The sequence below is a fragment of the Rhagoletis pomonella genome, unplaced genomic scaffold (genome assembly GCF_013731165.1).
Source record: "Rhagoletis pomonella isolate Grant_MI unplaced genomic scaffold, Rhpom_1.0 Rhpom_scaffold_00001, whole genome shotgun sequence".
NCBI classification, from domain to species: domain Eukaryota; kingdom Metazoa; phylum Arthropoda; class Insecta; order Diptera; family Tephritidae; genus Rhagoletis; species Rhagoletis pomonella.
This window is the reverse complement of record NW_023458555.1, coordinates 13,343,000-13,358,573: the sequence shown is the minus strand read 5'-3', so window position 1 is coordinate 13,358,573 and position 15,574 is coordinate 13,343,000. Positions and strand designations below refer to the sequence as shown.

Sequence of the window (15,574 nt, the reverse complement as noted above, 5' to 3'; positions counted from 1 at the left end):
ACATAGCTGATTGGCCTTTTCCTGGGTCTGGGATTGGCTTGGTCCTGAGCATATATTTAAGCTACGTCCAACGCGCACATAGCTTTTTAGCAGCCGAATGTTCTTGCAATATTGAATGTGTGGTAGTAGCGTGAATGCCAAGGACAACCTCAATCTCACTTAGCCTCATATTACTTCGTTCGATAAATTGCCATCTAGGTAATTTTTATATATCTCTAACGATTTTCTACTTACTGCTAACATTTCTTTATCAACAGTGGTCTAAATAGCTACATCCACTCTTGGGTTTCAATACTTTAATTCACTTTACTCAAAGTGTCATTCCAAGCCCTGTTTCCATTTTAAGCATTTTGCTTAATAAACTCGTTGTTGTCCTTTTTGGAATAAGTTCTTCCAGAAGTTCGAAAAAGATTATAGCACTCAGACCGCAACTGGCTGCAGTTTGCACAACAAGATTGAGTGAGTAGATATACAGCACAAGGGTATCGAAACTGTCAAATTATTTTTGTCATAAGACTGGTCACAGCAAACTACATGGTTAAAGCTTTATACATGCTATTCTGAAAAGTTCTCAACACGTCAAACTTGTATTTTATAAAATGCCGTGATTTTTTCGAGTTTCTACATACCACCGAATTCAGTGTCACAAATCGATTTTGAGAACAAAAGGTTCGGGAACGTTTCCGAAAAAGAACAAAATGCGAACAAAACTCTCGCGAACGTTTTTAAGAAGAACAGACTGAGAACGAAACTTTTGGGAACATTTTCAATGAGAACGAAAGTATCGAGAACGTTTTCAAGGAGGATCAAATAAGAACAAAATTCTGGATAATGCTCTTGTAGAGAACACAAGTTTTGAGGGAACTAAACGTTAAGAATGAGAGGAGCTGGATCATTTCAACTTCCTGATTGTTTACCATTAGGGCGCACTGTTCATTTATGGAACAAGTTTTCATTTTTTGTGGAAAAACGTCTACTGCATCGTACCTTTTCTGGAAACCACAACGGTTCTGTCCCAGTTCACCAGATAATTCGATAGCTTTGCTGATGCCGGACGATCTAATGCGTTCTAGGACCTGACCCGCGATGTCAAGCATAGAAGCCGGTTTATAAACCGATCCCAATGAAGCTTATTTGATTTTTGGCAGTAACACCAATTGTTGTAGCTTCCGTTGCCATTCTAGTGAAGTGGGCAGATCAGGCTGCGAAACGTATTCTTGTCAGGAGTTCGTTTATGCTTTATTAATTTTGTGCCGTGCTGTTGCCATTCAAATCCTCTGTATGGGGTGGCTCCTCTGGACATCTGTCACCAAGTCGCCTTTTTCATTCTTACAGCCTCGGTTCGGTCATTGATATTTCCGTAAGACACCGAGGTCTCTGTAAAACATTAGAAACTTTTTCCTGTCGGTAAACATTTCTCACACTTTGTTTTTCGGTATTTTGGCTTCTCTTTTTCTATATCGTATGATTCGGTTCTTATCACTTTTCAACTGACGGTCAACTCTACGCAATGCTTCTCTGTGGCATTCCTCGTCTTTCTGTTTAAAGATGCTCTGATTGGTGTTTGTCGCAAATGCAACTTTTTGACAAGAAGATTTTCTAAAAGCTCACTCTCTGACTGAATTAAATCAGTGCCGAGCAGAGATCTTTAACTCGGTGTGCTTACTCATATCTACATACATATAACGAACATATAGAACGTTTTGAAAAACTTCTACCGTGGCCTATGTTTTGGTCGTTCTTGATTTAGATCAGCTGGGGCCAGAGGGAGCATTCAGAATACTCTGCAAAGCTAATTTAGATTAATTACGACTAAAACATAGCGTAGGCGAAAAGCTTTATACCAGGAAACGAGCTCTATCGTCAGTTGTTCTCCACATTACTTGCATTTTAGCTGTCGTCAAACTTTACCGTGATTTTTAACATTTTTTTTTTTTTTATTTCTTTTATTCTTTTCATAGTGCAATTAATTACCACATCACCTGAACTATCACAAAGGCTCTTTGGTTTGATTAAGCCAGCAGCCACGGTTCAACCACAACCACAACAACAACAACAACAACAACAGCCACAGCAGTCACAAAATGATGCAACACAAACGACACCCACACAAGCATCACTCCTACAACTTAACGAAGCGCAGGATGCCACTACACACTTACCCACCGCCTTGGGACTAAAGGTACGTAATTCACTGCAATTGACGGCTTCACCGCAAAATAAACAACAACAACAACAGCCGCAGCAGCACCAGCAGCAGCAACAACAACATAACATCGCACAAAACACCAATTCTCTGTTGAAGCAGCAGCTACGCGCCGGACTTAAAGAAATTTCTACTAACAACGTGTCAATTGAACCAATATCAAATAATAGTACCACTGATTTCGGCTGCTCAGCGCTGCAATCGCTTGCGAGTGTTGCTGAACGCCAAACGCCCAATGCAATACAGCCGCCATCGGCTAACAATTTACACCACCAGTTCTTGCTCCACATGGCCGCCAATCCCATGTTAAAGCCGAGCGCTGATTTCTTTCGACAACAGCAACAGCAGGCACAACAAAATCTGCATCAGCAACAACAGGAGCAATTAGCTGCACAAGAACAGCAACAGCAGCAGCAGCAGCAACAACAAACGCAAGCCAAGCAGACACAACCGCCATCACAATCAACGCAATTGCTCGAACAGGAGCTGCAACGCGAGGACAGCATGTCGCCCACAAATGTGGATCTCATACTCGACCAGACCGACAAGTCAGAGCCAGAATTGACGCTAGCCGATGAGACTGCGGGTTTGGATTACAAAAACGCCGACACATCACAAGGCAACATGGATGATGCAGTCGCCATTACAACAATAACAATAATTGATGCACCAGACAATGAGAATTCGAATGCAAATGCGAATTCGAATTCGAATGCTGCTGAAGCTCTCACTACGACGGCGCGCTCAAGTGGCACCTCCCGGCGGCCAGTGCAACGACGGCGTATACGACGCAAAGCGCAATCTACAATCGACGATCAAGCGGAACACTTGACCGAAATGTCGGTGCGTGGACTCGATCTCTTCCGGTATGCGCGCATCAACGAAGGTGTCTACCAATGCACTGAGTGCGCTAAAGAAGACTTGCAAAAGACGTTCAAAAACAAGTACAGCTTCCAGCGACATGCCTTCCTCTATCACGAGGGTAAGGTGCGCAAAGTCTTCCCCTGCACTTTGTGCGGCAAGGAGTTCTCGCGACCGGATAAAATGAAGAATCATCTAAAGATGGCGCATGAGAATTTTGTGGCGCGCGACGCGAACAGTTTTAATCCGCTGAATTATTTGATTACGGCGGCAACGGCGGAGGAGATGCAAACTGCAATATACACGGCGAGTGCTGCGGCACAACAACAACAACAGCAGCAGCAACAACAACAACAGCAGCAGCAACAACAACAGCAGCAGCAGCATCAACAACAGCAACAGCAACTAGCACAGCAGCAACAAAAGCAGCTAGCACAGCAGCAGCACCAACAACATCAGCAAAGGTCAATCATGCAAAATGATTACTTGGATAACGGTATCGGCGTTTTGCATGCACCGCCACAGGAGCGCGACACATCGAGGCCAACATCGCCGATGTCAGCTGTGTCATTGCTAAAATTGCAGAGTGACTTAACCATTAAAAATGAAATTGTTATATCACCGTCGCCATCACCTGAACCGATACTGACTGTGCCAGCGAATGCTGCCGCGGCATCAGCAGCAGCTGCAACAGTAGCAAAAACAGCAAATATGTCAATGCTACAGGCGAAACGTATAACACAAAGACTGGAAGAGGTTAAGTAAAATGGGATTTATTTATACAAAAAAAAAAAAATCTACTAAAGTAAGTTAGTTGCGGAAGTGGGAGTCAAAAGAAAGTTGCTAAGTACAGAGTGTTTAAGAAAAATAATTTTTAGTTAGCTTACAAACTTTTTTTTTAAACTCTAAATATTTTCGGTAGGCCGCAAAGTGCAACAAATACAAAATAGTAGTAGCTTTTGATGTTGTGTCGTCAGTGTGAACGCATAACTAAAGGGTCTGATTTACATATAAATAAATATTTAGTACATATACGACATATAAGAATTAATACACAACAAAAATCAACTCATTTACTTAAATAATTTACATACACGCATAATTAAAAAAAAATAATAATCGTAATTAAATAATGAAATATGCACAACTAATAGTAAGCGAGACGCACAAAAGTTAAGCATACAACAAAAAAATACAATTAACTTGGCACAAAAAGATTAGATTTTTTAGTTTTACAATTATGGTATTAGTTTTGTTCGTCGAGCAAAAAATTTGTACGTATACGCAAAGTTAAAGTTCTCTTGTTAAGAAAAATCACAATACATTTAAATTCAGTTTTTTTTCCAGCCGAAAGAATTTTAAAAACTATAAAATCGTATTATGTTTGAAATGCAACCGTGGACACCGGTTGGTAGTGAAACTTGCAAATTTGCGTTCGTGCAGAAATTTGCAAGTTTCTATACTTGAGAGAGAATTTAAGAGAATTATAATAATGCACAATTCTTACTAAACTTTTCGAATAACGAACCTATTGTCACTTGCGAAGCGAATAAATTTAGCGTGGTGAACGGTTTGGTGCAAAAAAAAATTTTACAATCGAAAACTCATTTAGGTGTGTTCGTCAAACCGTTTGCTTCGTTAAATTTATTTGCTGCGCAAGTGACAATATCAGCATAATTTTATTTATTTTTTTATAAATTTTTTTTTTTTAAGTAAGAAGACGTTTAGCGCACAAAAAAAGCCTTACAAAGCATCATTCAACTGTAATCTATTGAAATAAACCTAAAATAACACACTAATTAATTAATCAATGAAAACTGCAAACAATCAAAATAGTTTAAGCTCAACGACTAATGCCTTATAATTTAATGCACAAATTACTATTAAAATAATAGTTAGCAGCAGATAGTTATAAATTGTTGAAATATTTAATATTAATTCCTTTTGATATTTTATATGAATGTATATAATTTAAGAGCCGTCCATTTTTTTAACCCTCTCATTATTACATATGTACATATGTACTACATAATTGACTAGTTACTAAACAATTATTAGCACTTAGTTGAATTATACCATTTTCTCACGGCATCCACGGCATTACTTTATTCGCTCCCCCAATTTGACAGTTTCTCTGTCTCTGTGTATTTTTTTTGTTTTTCTTCGCTACAAAATTGATGCAAAATGTAGGTTCTTCCTAAAAATGTCTAAGTTTCCTTATTAAATTAAGGATATACACATTGATAAACTTTAATTTTCGTACTCAGAAAAAATGCAAGTTTCTATTTGTGAGCTAGTTTCGATAAATTTTCGTGATTCGCATGGTAATTGAATCTGAATTACCATCAAATGAGGTAATTCGCCCTCAAAATTTCGTATAGCGAATTATGTAATGCGGTGGGTAATTGGAGTGCGAATTACGAATGAGAGAGCAAACTACGTAATTGGGTTGCCGTGGGAAAGCCGCATTAGTTTAAGCATTTGACTTATGTATGTACTATTGTATTCTGGCTACATCTATTTATTTTATTTATCTTACTGTTCGCCGATTTATCAGAATTCTTTCATCTTAGTTTTGTGCGGAGAAAAACTTTTCAAAAAGTGCATGCTATTGAGTTGTGCCGTTTTTATCGGCTAAACAAATCATACTTGGTAGAAATATATAGTTAACTCTTAAAGCCGTATTTCCACTCTGCACTAAATGACGCAAATTCTAATGACAAAGTTGGGCATTAAAAAATATGCATATCATTGCGTTAAAAAAAAAATTGTCATTAAGTTCATTTCCACATGGTATTTTTTAAATTACACCAATTTTTTTTTTGTCATTTCAATGCCTAGTGGAAATTCGGCATAAGTTGCTTTCGTGGGACTTTAAAGCATGGCCTCATAATATCTTTGCGCTCGAGCATGACTAGCACGAATTAGGTGCGATTTTTTTTGCTTCCTAGATTTTCTGCAGAAAACGTTGAAGCTTCATTTTGGTCGCTTACACCGCGTGACAAAATAACAAACAAGAAATTTCAAAGCAATCAATATACTGACGGAGCTAGGGACTGAATATAGTAAAAATGTATTCCTCCCAAAGAAGTCAAATTTTTTAACTGCACTTTACTCGTATCGGAAAAAGGAGATAACCCCTCGAAGGGGCAATTGCTCATGCTAAGTAGCATGCCTGGGCTCTTAACTGCAGTTAAGCTTTTGGTGGAAATGAGCTATAATAATTCAAACAATTATTTAAAAAGCTAAGTGTAATGTACATAGATTAACATTATAGATACCAAGTGAAAGAGAAAATTCTATAAAATTACTAAAAAAAAACGATTCAAAAAAAGCGCTTTTGATTATTTTTATTTTTTTAAGTTAATTAAGCTAGAAGCTCGAAATTCGAGGATGTGGTTGTTTGTATATTAGTCTTTAACATATCATTTTTTTAAACGAAATATTAAAATTTTTCAATTATATTCAGAAGCAAAATTTGAAAAGCACTTTTCAATACATATTCGTCCTTATGCAACAAAAACATTCATTTTTTTTTTAATTTTACATAATTTTTTCTTTTGTTTGTTACCCATATCATTATTATAAAATGCATTACAGGTATTTTAATAAATTTGCGTGGCAGTAATATTTCTTACATACAAAAGTAAAATTTTTGTCTTTGGTGTTTGATAAAGAAAACTTCGAATCAAATAACGGCGTCTTTTATTTTTCTAAAAAAACGGACGTCAACTGCTTATCACAAAGTCAAGGTCGTTGTAGGTCGGTAGGTCGTTTTAGGACCTATAACTCTAATTTTTTTTACATTTTTTTCATATCGTTTTTGGACAATCTGATTAAAAAGTTAAAACGTTTGCTGATTTTTCCTTAATCTTTTCCAAAGTATGAAATTTTGATTCACATGAGTTTTCTGTACAATCAGCCTTAATTTTATACAAATTTGACTGAAAAAAAAAATTTACTCTGAAAAACATTTTAAGCATCGTAAAAAAAGTAATGCAAAATAATTCGGTAAGTCGTATGTACTTTTATATTTTTTTCTTACAAATTAAATTTGGAAATGCTTTTAAACTTTTGGCCGTATTTAGCCCCGTTTAGACTGTCAAAAACGCGCAAAATTAATAGTTTTGAGTTTAATTCGTCAATTTCATGTTCAATCAATAATCAATCAATAAAAAATGATGTTTTTTAAGTCATCTACTTGTTCATCCACAATTAATTTTTGCCAAAAAAATTGGCCAAATTCTACAATTTCACTGAATTTTTTTTAAACTAATTTTTCAAATTGAAAAAATTCTGATGTGATGTGAAATACACAGTTCAACCATATTTGGCCCCTAGTTTCGCGAGTATATTGATTTTTGTATGTGTAAATAATTTTACCACAATTGGCGGTGTTATCAACTGCTTCACAAACTATTGACAGGGAAGGTGGTAGGGTCTAACGTACATATAACTTAAGAATGAATTGGAATGCAATCGCATATTTTAGTCGTTGTGTGCTCTTTTTTCCATTACCTAGCTCGAAAAGCCTTATTGTAAGTAAAATAAATAAACTATTAAATACACAGGTACTTATAAATATTTTCGGTCAATTACTTGTATGTAAAATCAGTTGCAATTCAACATCACTTTATACTACATTTTTAGTTAAGCCACGTTTACGTGCATTTGCAGAAATTTGAGTCTGATAAGTGTCAGCATGAGAATGTTTTTGAGCTAATTATTTTTTTTTTTAGCTATTTTAAGTTTTTTTACTTTCTATACTTATTTACGTATTTCATTTCCATAACTTATTGCCATAGCTATAACGAAATGACTGTATAATTTTTCTAAGGGTTTCTAAAGTGATTACTTTTCAGAAGAATAAAGCTAACAAATTATTTTTAGTACATATATTTACAGATTTTAATACCCTAACACATATCAGACTACTTTGTGCTATTAGTTCTGTTCGCTATCCAAATGCCAGTAAGAATTAGTCAGTAAAAAAAATTCAGAGAATAAGGTATCTTACTCTCCCAAAGAGAGAAACTTACTAAGTTTTGTGCGAACAGCAATTAGCAAACATTTGCAAGCTTCACTGCCAGCTGGCGTCCATGGTTGCATTTCCAACATAATAAATTTTTTATATTTATATAAAATTAATTGAATAAACAAATATTTACATACTTCTTTCATTAGTAAATCGCAACAAGATTGTTCATTTTTAAGTTTAACGAACTTTTTGATTCAAATTAATGTTAACAAAAATGCAACCGTGTGCCACAATCCTGCTTGCATATTCTTACTATCAAAAGTTTTCCCAGCACGAATTTGCAACTTCCCCTCCAAATGGAATGTCAAAATTATGCTCCCTCCTTGCAAGTTTTACTGGGCTTTTTGGCCAAATAAACACGATTTGGTAACAATTGGTACCAACTTGTACAAGTTTTTGCATAGCGAACACCCTTATTCTTTCATGCAAAATCTACTCATAAAAAGGGTTTATCGCTAACTCACTCGGCATATGCACCACTATCGCTTGAATTTCCACATGGTTCATTTAAAAAAAAAAATCTGTATTTCAAGAATTAAGATCACAGTATTCGACATTATTATGTTTTTTGGCAGTCATGCTTACAAGTCACCAAAAGGGGAGGGAAAACTTAAATATTCAAATAGCACTCTTTAGTGACCTTTCAAAAAAGAAGTAAATGTGGGGAAAAAGTATTCTAGAAAATGTTCCTACTTTATGGTGACAACGATATGCATATGTATGTATATACACACATCGTCTTCAAAAGGGGCACAACTCAAAATTACCCGATCGTCAGAAAATGCGAAAAAATATTTCTTAGCACATGCTAATCATATGAACAAGGACGACTTTACCTTAGGTTTTTTTCAACAAATTATAACAAAAATTTACTCCAGCTTTTGCTGAAAAGTAAATAAAAGCTCTGAGTACATTTTAAGTGCATAATTTCAAAAATGTCAAATTTTGAGTTGTGTCACTTTTGAAGATCGTATGCGATATGTACATTTGGGAATGAGAAAAATCAAAACATTATTCTTTGGTTAAAAAAAAAATGTTTGCCTTATGCTACCGGGACGTACTGAACTGATACTAAATTTCACTATATATTGTAATAAGTAGAAATTTATTAAAAAGAAATAAGAAGCCTTTACAACTAGATATCTAACCTTAATTTTTTCACGCATATGTATACTTTTCTTACCTTATCGAACTACCAAAGCATCGATTCAACAGCAAGCACTTTTTAGCTTATGGTTTTTATAAAAAAAAAAAAAAAATATTTGAAAACAAAACTATTGTATTCTTTAGATTTAGTATTTTTGTGTTTGAAACTTTTTCGTTTTTCTTGTTATTAGCAAATCTTAATAAAATTCTTATTTGTGATCTTTATTTTCAAGTTACTTGAAATTTACTTAATATTACATAATTTCGTTATTTTTAAACCTTTATTTTGTAAATATTTATTATAAATATAAGTTAATACTCACATAATATATGTATAAATACATAAAAGCAATTTGTGCAATGAACTGCGAATGTTTAATAAATTATAACTAGCCTTAAGATAAACAAGCAGCAAGACTTACAAAATACATATAAATGTTATGCCTTTATTTACTTAACGCTCAATTTTTTTCGTGAACCATGCAATGAGAAATACACACATACATATATGTATACCTGTGCATATGTATGCATGCGTGTTTTTTTTTTTTTTTGAATAAATAAATATAACTTTAATACTATCGACTACACTAAAATATAATGATAAAGGTACCTACGTATGTATAATAAAATCCTTAGACTCAAGACTTTCTTTCCAGTGATAGTTATATTTATTAAACGTTTTAAAACACACATAAGTTGTGCTGAATGTTGCAAATTAAACATTTTTACTCAAAGGCAATGTAATAAGCAATAAAATTTTGTAATTAATTTTTAAAATATTTTATACGTTAAAATTAAGCGAGTCATTAGGCTGATTAAGCCGAAAATATGTCTATTACCTTAAATTACAACTGAACTTTGTATCTATTTAGATAAGAATTCATAAGCCTTGTATATTTAATTAAAGCAATATACATACATACAGATAAAACTATTTTAAAACATTTAATTTGACTTGGTTTATTATGGTCGGAATTCTTCGAATGCTTCGAGCAGCAAGATTCACAAAAATGTGCCCAGAATCGTTTCAACTATTCTTGAAAATTGTGTGAACGGAATTTGTCAGTTGGTAAAAAAAAACGAGCATACTGCTCAAACAAAGCCATTAACGGCAAACTGCTGCTGCAAATAAAACAAAAACTTGGCTAAACGGGAAATATAGAATGACACTTACAAACTTGGAACTACATTACCTACCCGCGAAAATTTGTATCCGAATATGGAGAGTCGCACGCAATTACAGACTCTGAGCCCTTACGCAAATCAATTTTTCTTCGTGCGTAATAAACACGGAATTTTACGATACATTCATATGTATGTACCTGTTTTTTAAGTTTATTAATTTAAACACTTCGCTTTTTGCCATTAAAACTAAGCTTTATTTTAATTTGCAAAATGCTTAACTATTTTATAAGTTGAATTAATGTGTGTAAGCTTTACAAATACAATTGTAAAGTACTATTTTATTTGCTGCCTTACTGATTTGTTGAACGGCGATACCAAAAACGTGCTCGAAAATCATCTGAACATGTTAAGAATGCTGGCGAGTTCGGTGAATGTGTTATAAAACGTACTGGACCATTGTGACCCAAAGACATCAGATTCAAGCGTCCACCGTTGCGAGAATTCCAAGAACACAAAGAAGTTGTTGCCTCATCGGGAAAGAGCACATAATCTTCAGTGTGATTAAAGACGGCCTGTGTGTTGTGTTCCTGTTTGCCGGTGGTACCAGCGCCGGTGTAAGTTTGTACCGGGCGGCTTGTACATAGCTCCCACAAGTAGACTAATGAGTCTTTTCCGGATGAGAGTAGATACTGCGAGTAGTTAAAAAAGAAAAAAAAATTACAGCTTAACATACGTACATATCGTTTTGTCTATCAGCTCTATTGCCAATTCCATGTGAATAAATCGTTCCATAATTTAATATGCAAAACAAAAACAAATTGGAAACAAATTGTTTTTGTTATGCTTAATAATTTTTGGGAATAATTGTTCACGTGAAATTCGCGACAAGGCCGAATTTGTTTAAAACAAGTCATATCAAACAGAAAGAAGCATTAGAGCAAAAACAACATTTTCGTCTACATATTTTGTTGTTGTAGTTGTTTTTGTAGCCGCTACAACAACCCCGCCCAGATCGGTTAACATCTCAGTCGTTGTAGTCAAGTTCCACTAACGGTAGCCCTAAGAAGCGTGCAGCCTCAATAGGGTCGGTCCACAGGGACAAAGGCGTTAGGGTTGTCGGGTTTTCCGGGCATACGAAGAGATGTTTCGAGTCATGGGGTGTCTGTCCGCATGCGGGACACTCATTTGGTACATCTGCGTTTAGTCTGCTCAAGTATGAGTTTAACCTGCTGCAGTAGTCAGAGCGAAGTTGGGCTCTTGTGGTTCTAGTCTCCCGAGGCAGATGAAGCTCCGTCTCATCAATGTCCGATGGTTGTGTGTCTAGAACGGCATTCACAGGTCTTGTTTGCTTCTCGAAGCATTGATCCATGAGTAAATTTCAAATAATGTCACTTTGATTTCAAATTGAATACGGTTGAGATTCCTTTTTTTTCAAAACTACCTCAGGAGATAGTTTGCAAAATAGTTTGACTTCGCCGTTTCAACGCAGTATTCTGATTGCAAAGTATCTTTCGATACAAACTTTTTATTACCTTTCCATTCCTCGTAAACTCTAGTGAGCAAATTTCAGCACCAGCATGTGCTTCCGGTATAGTATTGATACAACGTCCACTGACTCCATCCCATATTTTTATGGCACCATCTAAACTACCTGTAGCATACAACTTTGCTGTTGGTGCAAATTTTACGCATGTCACAGCTGCCTTGTGTTGTTGTGATGGTATTGCACTTACAAAGCACTGCGAAGTGTGTACATCATAAACCCGCAGAACGAAATGTTCTGTACCAATAGCTATATAATCGCCGGTGGGATGAAATGATAAGCAGTTTACCGGTTCACAATCGGTGAATACCTTGTGTGCCTTTTTCACTGAAGGTTTGGCTATATCGAAGAGTTTTACGGTACCATCACGCGAACCAGAAGCCAAAATGTGTTCTCTTGGGTGAAATTCCAAAAAGGCCACCTCATCTGTGTGATCATAAAGTGTACGAATAACTGGGTGACCTTGTTGTTCGCGTCCTGGTTCAATATCTTCTGGTGCCGATTTAGCCAACATACGGTCAACGTCTAAAATTTTTATACTAGCATCTACACTACCAGTGGCAACCAATGTACCATCGTGGCTAAATGCACCCGCACGACATGATTGCTTGTGCGATGTGACATAAGCAGTTTCATAAGAAGCTGGCTCAGGTGCTAGCGCAGACGCTTCAGGTTCGAACTCCAAATCAATGCCAGGCAGCACGTCGTCCTTAGGAGCTATAGGTTTTTCCGTTGTAGCCTGCATGCCAGCGATCATAACATGTAACAAGCGTTCGCTCGGAGCACATTCATCTGCTTTCACGAGCATAGAGAGTTCCATTGCAAATTTTTCCAGGCCATCGTACATCAATTGACTAAAAGCAGAAGTGAAGTTGCCTTTGATTATGTTTTATGCCATTAACTAACCTTATAATAAGTCTATATAGGATTTCACGATTCTTCACAAGATTTCTGGGATCCAAAATTTCAATATCGCGCATTTTCGTTATTAATTTTTGTTCAAAAACTTAAGTTTATAAATTTATAAACACGAGTATAAATTGTTTGGCTAGAAAACAGCTGTTGAAATGACGCCGCTGCAACAACAACACCAACGCAGGCAACAAAAAAATTGTTTGTCGTTCACAATAGCTGATGAAATGGTGCAGTCAAAAGAGGCAATGCAAATACTTTGACAAAGTGTTTTGCTGTCAATTTGAGAAAATGAAATTCCACTTTCCTGTGTGAACAAATAAAATTACGGCATACATATTTAATGTACCTTGGTTTGGTCAATTTTCAGAAATAAGTATTGAAAATGGCCAGGGTGCCAAATAACAAATTTTCTCTTACATTGCTTTATGAGAAAATATGCTGATATAGGGCGTTTTTGAATCGGCAGCTGAGATAGGGCGTTTTTGAAACGAATTCTGAAATAGGGCGTTCTTGAAAAGTTTTTTTTTGATATAGAGCGTTTTCGAACTGGCTGCCGAGATAGGTCGATCTTCCACTCAGCCATCGAAACTTTTGGAATTTACTTGAGTTACCAAATCTGCCTAGACTTTAACCAAGGCAAAATTTAGCGCAGCTCAAACTGCAAATTAAACACACAAAATCGTTTGAAATTTGTTTAGATTCATTTTCACCCGACTTTGTAAACAAAAAATGGAAAATTTAAAGTACTTTTTCTCGTAAACATCACTTCCTTATTAAAACGCAGCAAATGCAACGTTGATTTGATTACTAAATTGTCAAACTACTGTGAATTTCCCTTTCTTTATGTTTACATGTTGCTGTCAAAAAAGCAAAGATCTCTGAAAAAGTAAACACGTGCATTTGGTTATTATATTTAATCAATTTCTTATTTTAATCACTCAATTTTAATAGCAATTGGTTTTTTAAGACAACATAACCATGAAGATCCGGAAAATTCACCAGCGCAAGCGTTTTAGGTACAGTGTCAATAGGAAGACGAAGAGGAAAACACGGGAAGCCACAGGGAAAATAAAGGAGTAAGAATTGGACAATTACTTTAATTAATTTATTTATTAATATATGCCATTCATTTATAATTTTGCAGTCCTGAAATGAAAAAACTATGGATAGAGACTAAACGCAACAAAAACTTCTATGAAATGGGCCTGTCTTCTGATCCCAATAAAGCAGTACCAATTCCAAATTTTAAACAAAATCGTCTAAAGGCAGTGAAAATAATAAACGGGTTTGTGGAAGAGGAAATGGATGAGGAGGAACTAAATGAAAAAGTAACAGATCTCCCAAGAGGCTATGTCATCGAGCAGTTGGAAGCAGATGCTAATGCGCCAAGAGAAAAACTGTTAAGGTAAACAAAGTTTTATATATCGCTGAAAACTGTGTTGAAGTGAAGTTATTTAATATTATGTATACTTAGGTTACCTAAAAATTCCGTGGATCATTTGAGTTATTTCCTGGATAAGTATAAATTTAACTACAAGGCAATGGTAACAGATAGACGAAATTATCTGCAGTGGACATGGAAACAGTTCCGTATGAAAATTCGAAAGTTCATGTCGATTCCTGAACAATTTAACGCATACTTAAAGCAACGCAATTTGAAACTAGGCGAAAAACCTTCGTGGGAAGAATACGATTCAGACAGTGAATGGAAATGATTATAAAAGCCAGATATTGATAATAATGTAGCTTAATAAGGGTTAGTTTTAAATAAATTTTATAGTAACTCAAAAATGTATTTTGGCATGCAAGTTTAACTTAAAGACCGTTACAAACTGCACATATTATAACTTTCTAAATTATTCATATGTAGTACATATTAAGATTCCTATAATTGATTTCTACTTCTTTGCTAACTTACCCCTTTACGTTATATGTCTGTGTACAAATGAGAGTGCATTGCAAAAGTAACATCTCTTTTTTGCATGTACTTAGGAAATTTACATATTTTTAGCCACAAATGTGACAATTTGTATCCATGCCGCTCACTCCCCAAACACTAGTCTTCAAACCCAATCCGTACACTCTCCTGTGGAATACACAAAATACGGGCCGTGAGATGAACACGTCGATAATCCAATGTTGTAGGTAAAAGAAAGATCTTGTTCCCGCTTGCACTAGTAAAGTGAATGCACAACACGTTAGCTAGTGCACTCGCTCGTTGCATGTTGCCCATCGACTGTGATTTATTGACATGCACACAAACGTATGCCAAGTGCGCCAATGCATCCATCTAACATACCCCATTCGAATGAGGATGACGTTGGGCTAAGAAATGTCGGCGGTAAGGGTACGCGCACCACATACATACCAATTTAACCAAATGTACTGCCCGCTTGTGATGATGGTGGTGATGATGTTGGCAATGGTAGTGGTGGCACTATTCCAGCGCATGTGCATCAGGGCCGTTGTGAAAATCGGCCTTTCCGACTTTTGTGCTCGAGGTAAGTGGCAGGTATTTTTTAACGATTTATATAAATCTGAAAATTACCACAAAAATCCTCAACATCATTCCGTAAATTGTGTTAAAAATTAACTAGCTAACGCTGGGTAAGTGCAAGATAATAATATTTTTCTTAATTTGTGCAAGTTAATCGTGAAAAATAGTGTTTAAAAAGTGCATACGTTAAAATGTGTATACCTTTGCCATTAGAAAAAGTGTTCTGGGCAAAATGAAAAA

At 35.5% G+C, this 15,574-nt stretch overlaps 3 protein-coding genes across 6 annotated transcripts; 2 read left to right on the top strand and 1 right to left on the bottom strand.

Annotated features, from left to right (window-relative positions):
* The first annotated feature begins 1,905 nt into the window (after positions 1-1,905).
* Positions 1,906-4,462, top strand: LOC118739331 (protein tramtrack, alpha isoform-like). The gene is made up of 2 exons (XM_036470596.1): positions 1,906-2,182; positions 2,240-4,462. Exon 2 carries the CDS (start codon positions 2,495-2,497, stop codon positions 3,830-3,832), a length of 1,338 nt encoding a protein of 445 aa, XP_036326489.1. The 5' UTR covers positions 1,906-2,182; positions 2,240-2,494; the 3' UTR covers positions 3,833-4,462.
* Positions 4,463-10,596: 6,134 nt separating this feature from the next.
* Positions 10,597-13,035, bottom strand: LOC118739325 (cleavage stimulation factor subunit 1). Its single transcript, XM_036470586.1, has 3 exons — positions 12,829-13,035; positions 11,912-12,776; positions 10,597-11,068 (listed from the first exon to the last, which is right to left on the bottom strand). The coding sequence occupies exons 1-3, from the start codon at positions 12,900-12,902 to the stop codon at positions 10,730-10,732; spliced, it is 1,278 nt and encodes a 425-aa protein (XP_036326479.1). The 5' UTR covers positions 12,903-13,035; the 3' UTR covers positions 10,597-10,729.
* A 621-nt stretch (positions 13,036-13,656) lies between these two features.
* Positions 13,657-14,632, top strand: LOC118739351 (nucleolar protein 16). 4 transcript variants are annotated; one of them, XM_036470626.1, is made up of 4 exons: positions 13,657-13,723; positions 13,789-13,913; positions 13,982-14,242; positions 14,312-14,632. In XM_036470626.1, exons 2-4 carry the CDS (start codon positions 13,816-13,818, stop codon positions 14,550-14,552), a joined length of 600 nt encoding a protein of 199 aa, XP_036326519.1. In that variant the 5' UTR covers positions 13,657-13,723; positions 13,789-13,815; the 3' UTR covers positions 14,553-14,632. The 4 variants fall into 4 exon arrangements, with proteins under 4 accessions (XP_036326519.1, XP_036326537.1, XP_036326511.1 ...); XM_036470644.1 differs by having other exon boundaries at positions 13,687-13,723; positions 13,805-13,913; XM_036470635.1 differs by having other exon boundaries at positions 13,713-13,731.
* Positions 14,633-15,574: the final 942 nt, after the last annotated feature.

Bases quoted from the DNA above. Each gene is read 5' to 3' on its own strand.
- LOC118739325 (XM_036470586.1), bottom strand. From the start codon at position 12,902: ATGCGCGATATTGAAATTTTGGATCCCAGAAATCTTGTGAAGAATCGT. The intron at 12,777-12,828 runs GTTAGTTAATGG...TTCTGCTTTTAG, and splicing joins CTATATAGACTTATTATAAG to TCAATTGATGTACGATGGCC. The intron at 11,069-11,911 runs GTAATAAAAAGT...AACTACTCGCAG, and splicing joins AGTTTACGAGGAATGGAAAG to TATCTACTCTCATCCGGAAA.
- LOC118739351 (XM_036470626.1), top strand. From the start codon at position 13,816: ATGAAGATCCGGAAAATTCACCAGCGCAAGCGTTTTAGGTACAGTGTC. The intron at 13,914-13,981 runs GTAAGAATTGGA...ATAATTTTGCAG, and splicing joins GCCACAGGGAAAATAAAGGA to TCCTGAAATGAAAAAACTAT. The intron at 14,243-14,311 runs GTAAACAAAGTT...ATGTATACTTAG, and splicing joins CCAAGAGAAAAACTGTTAAG to GTTACCTAAAAATTCCGTGG.
- LOC118739331 (XM_036470596.1), top strand. From the start codon at position 2,495: ATGGCCGCCAATCCCATGTTAAAGCCGAGCGCTGATTTCTTTCGACAA.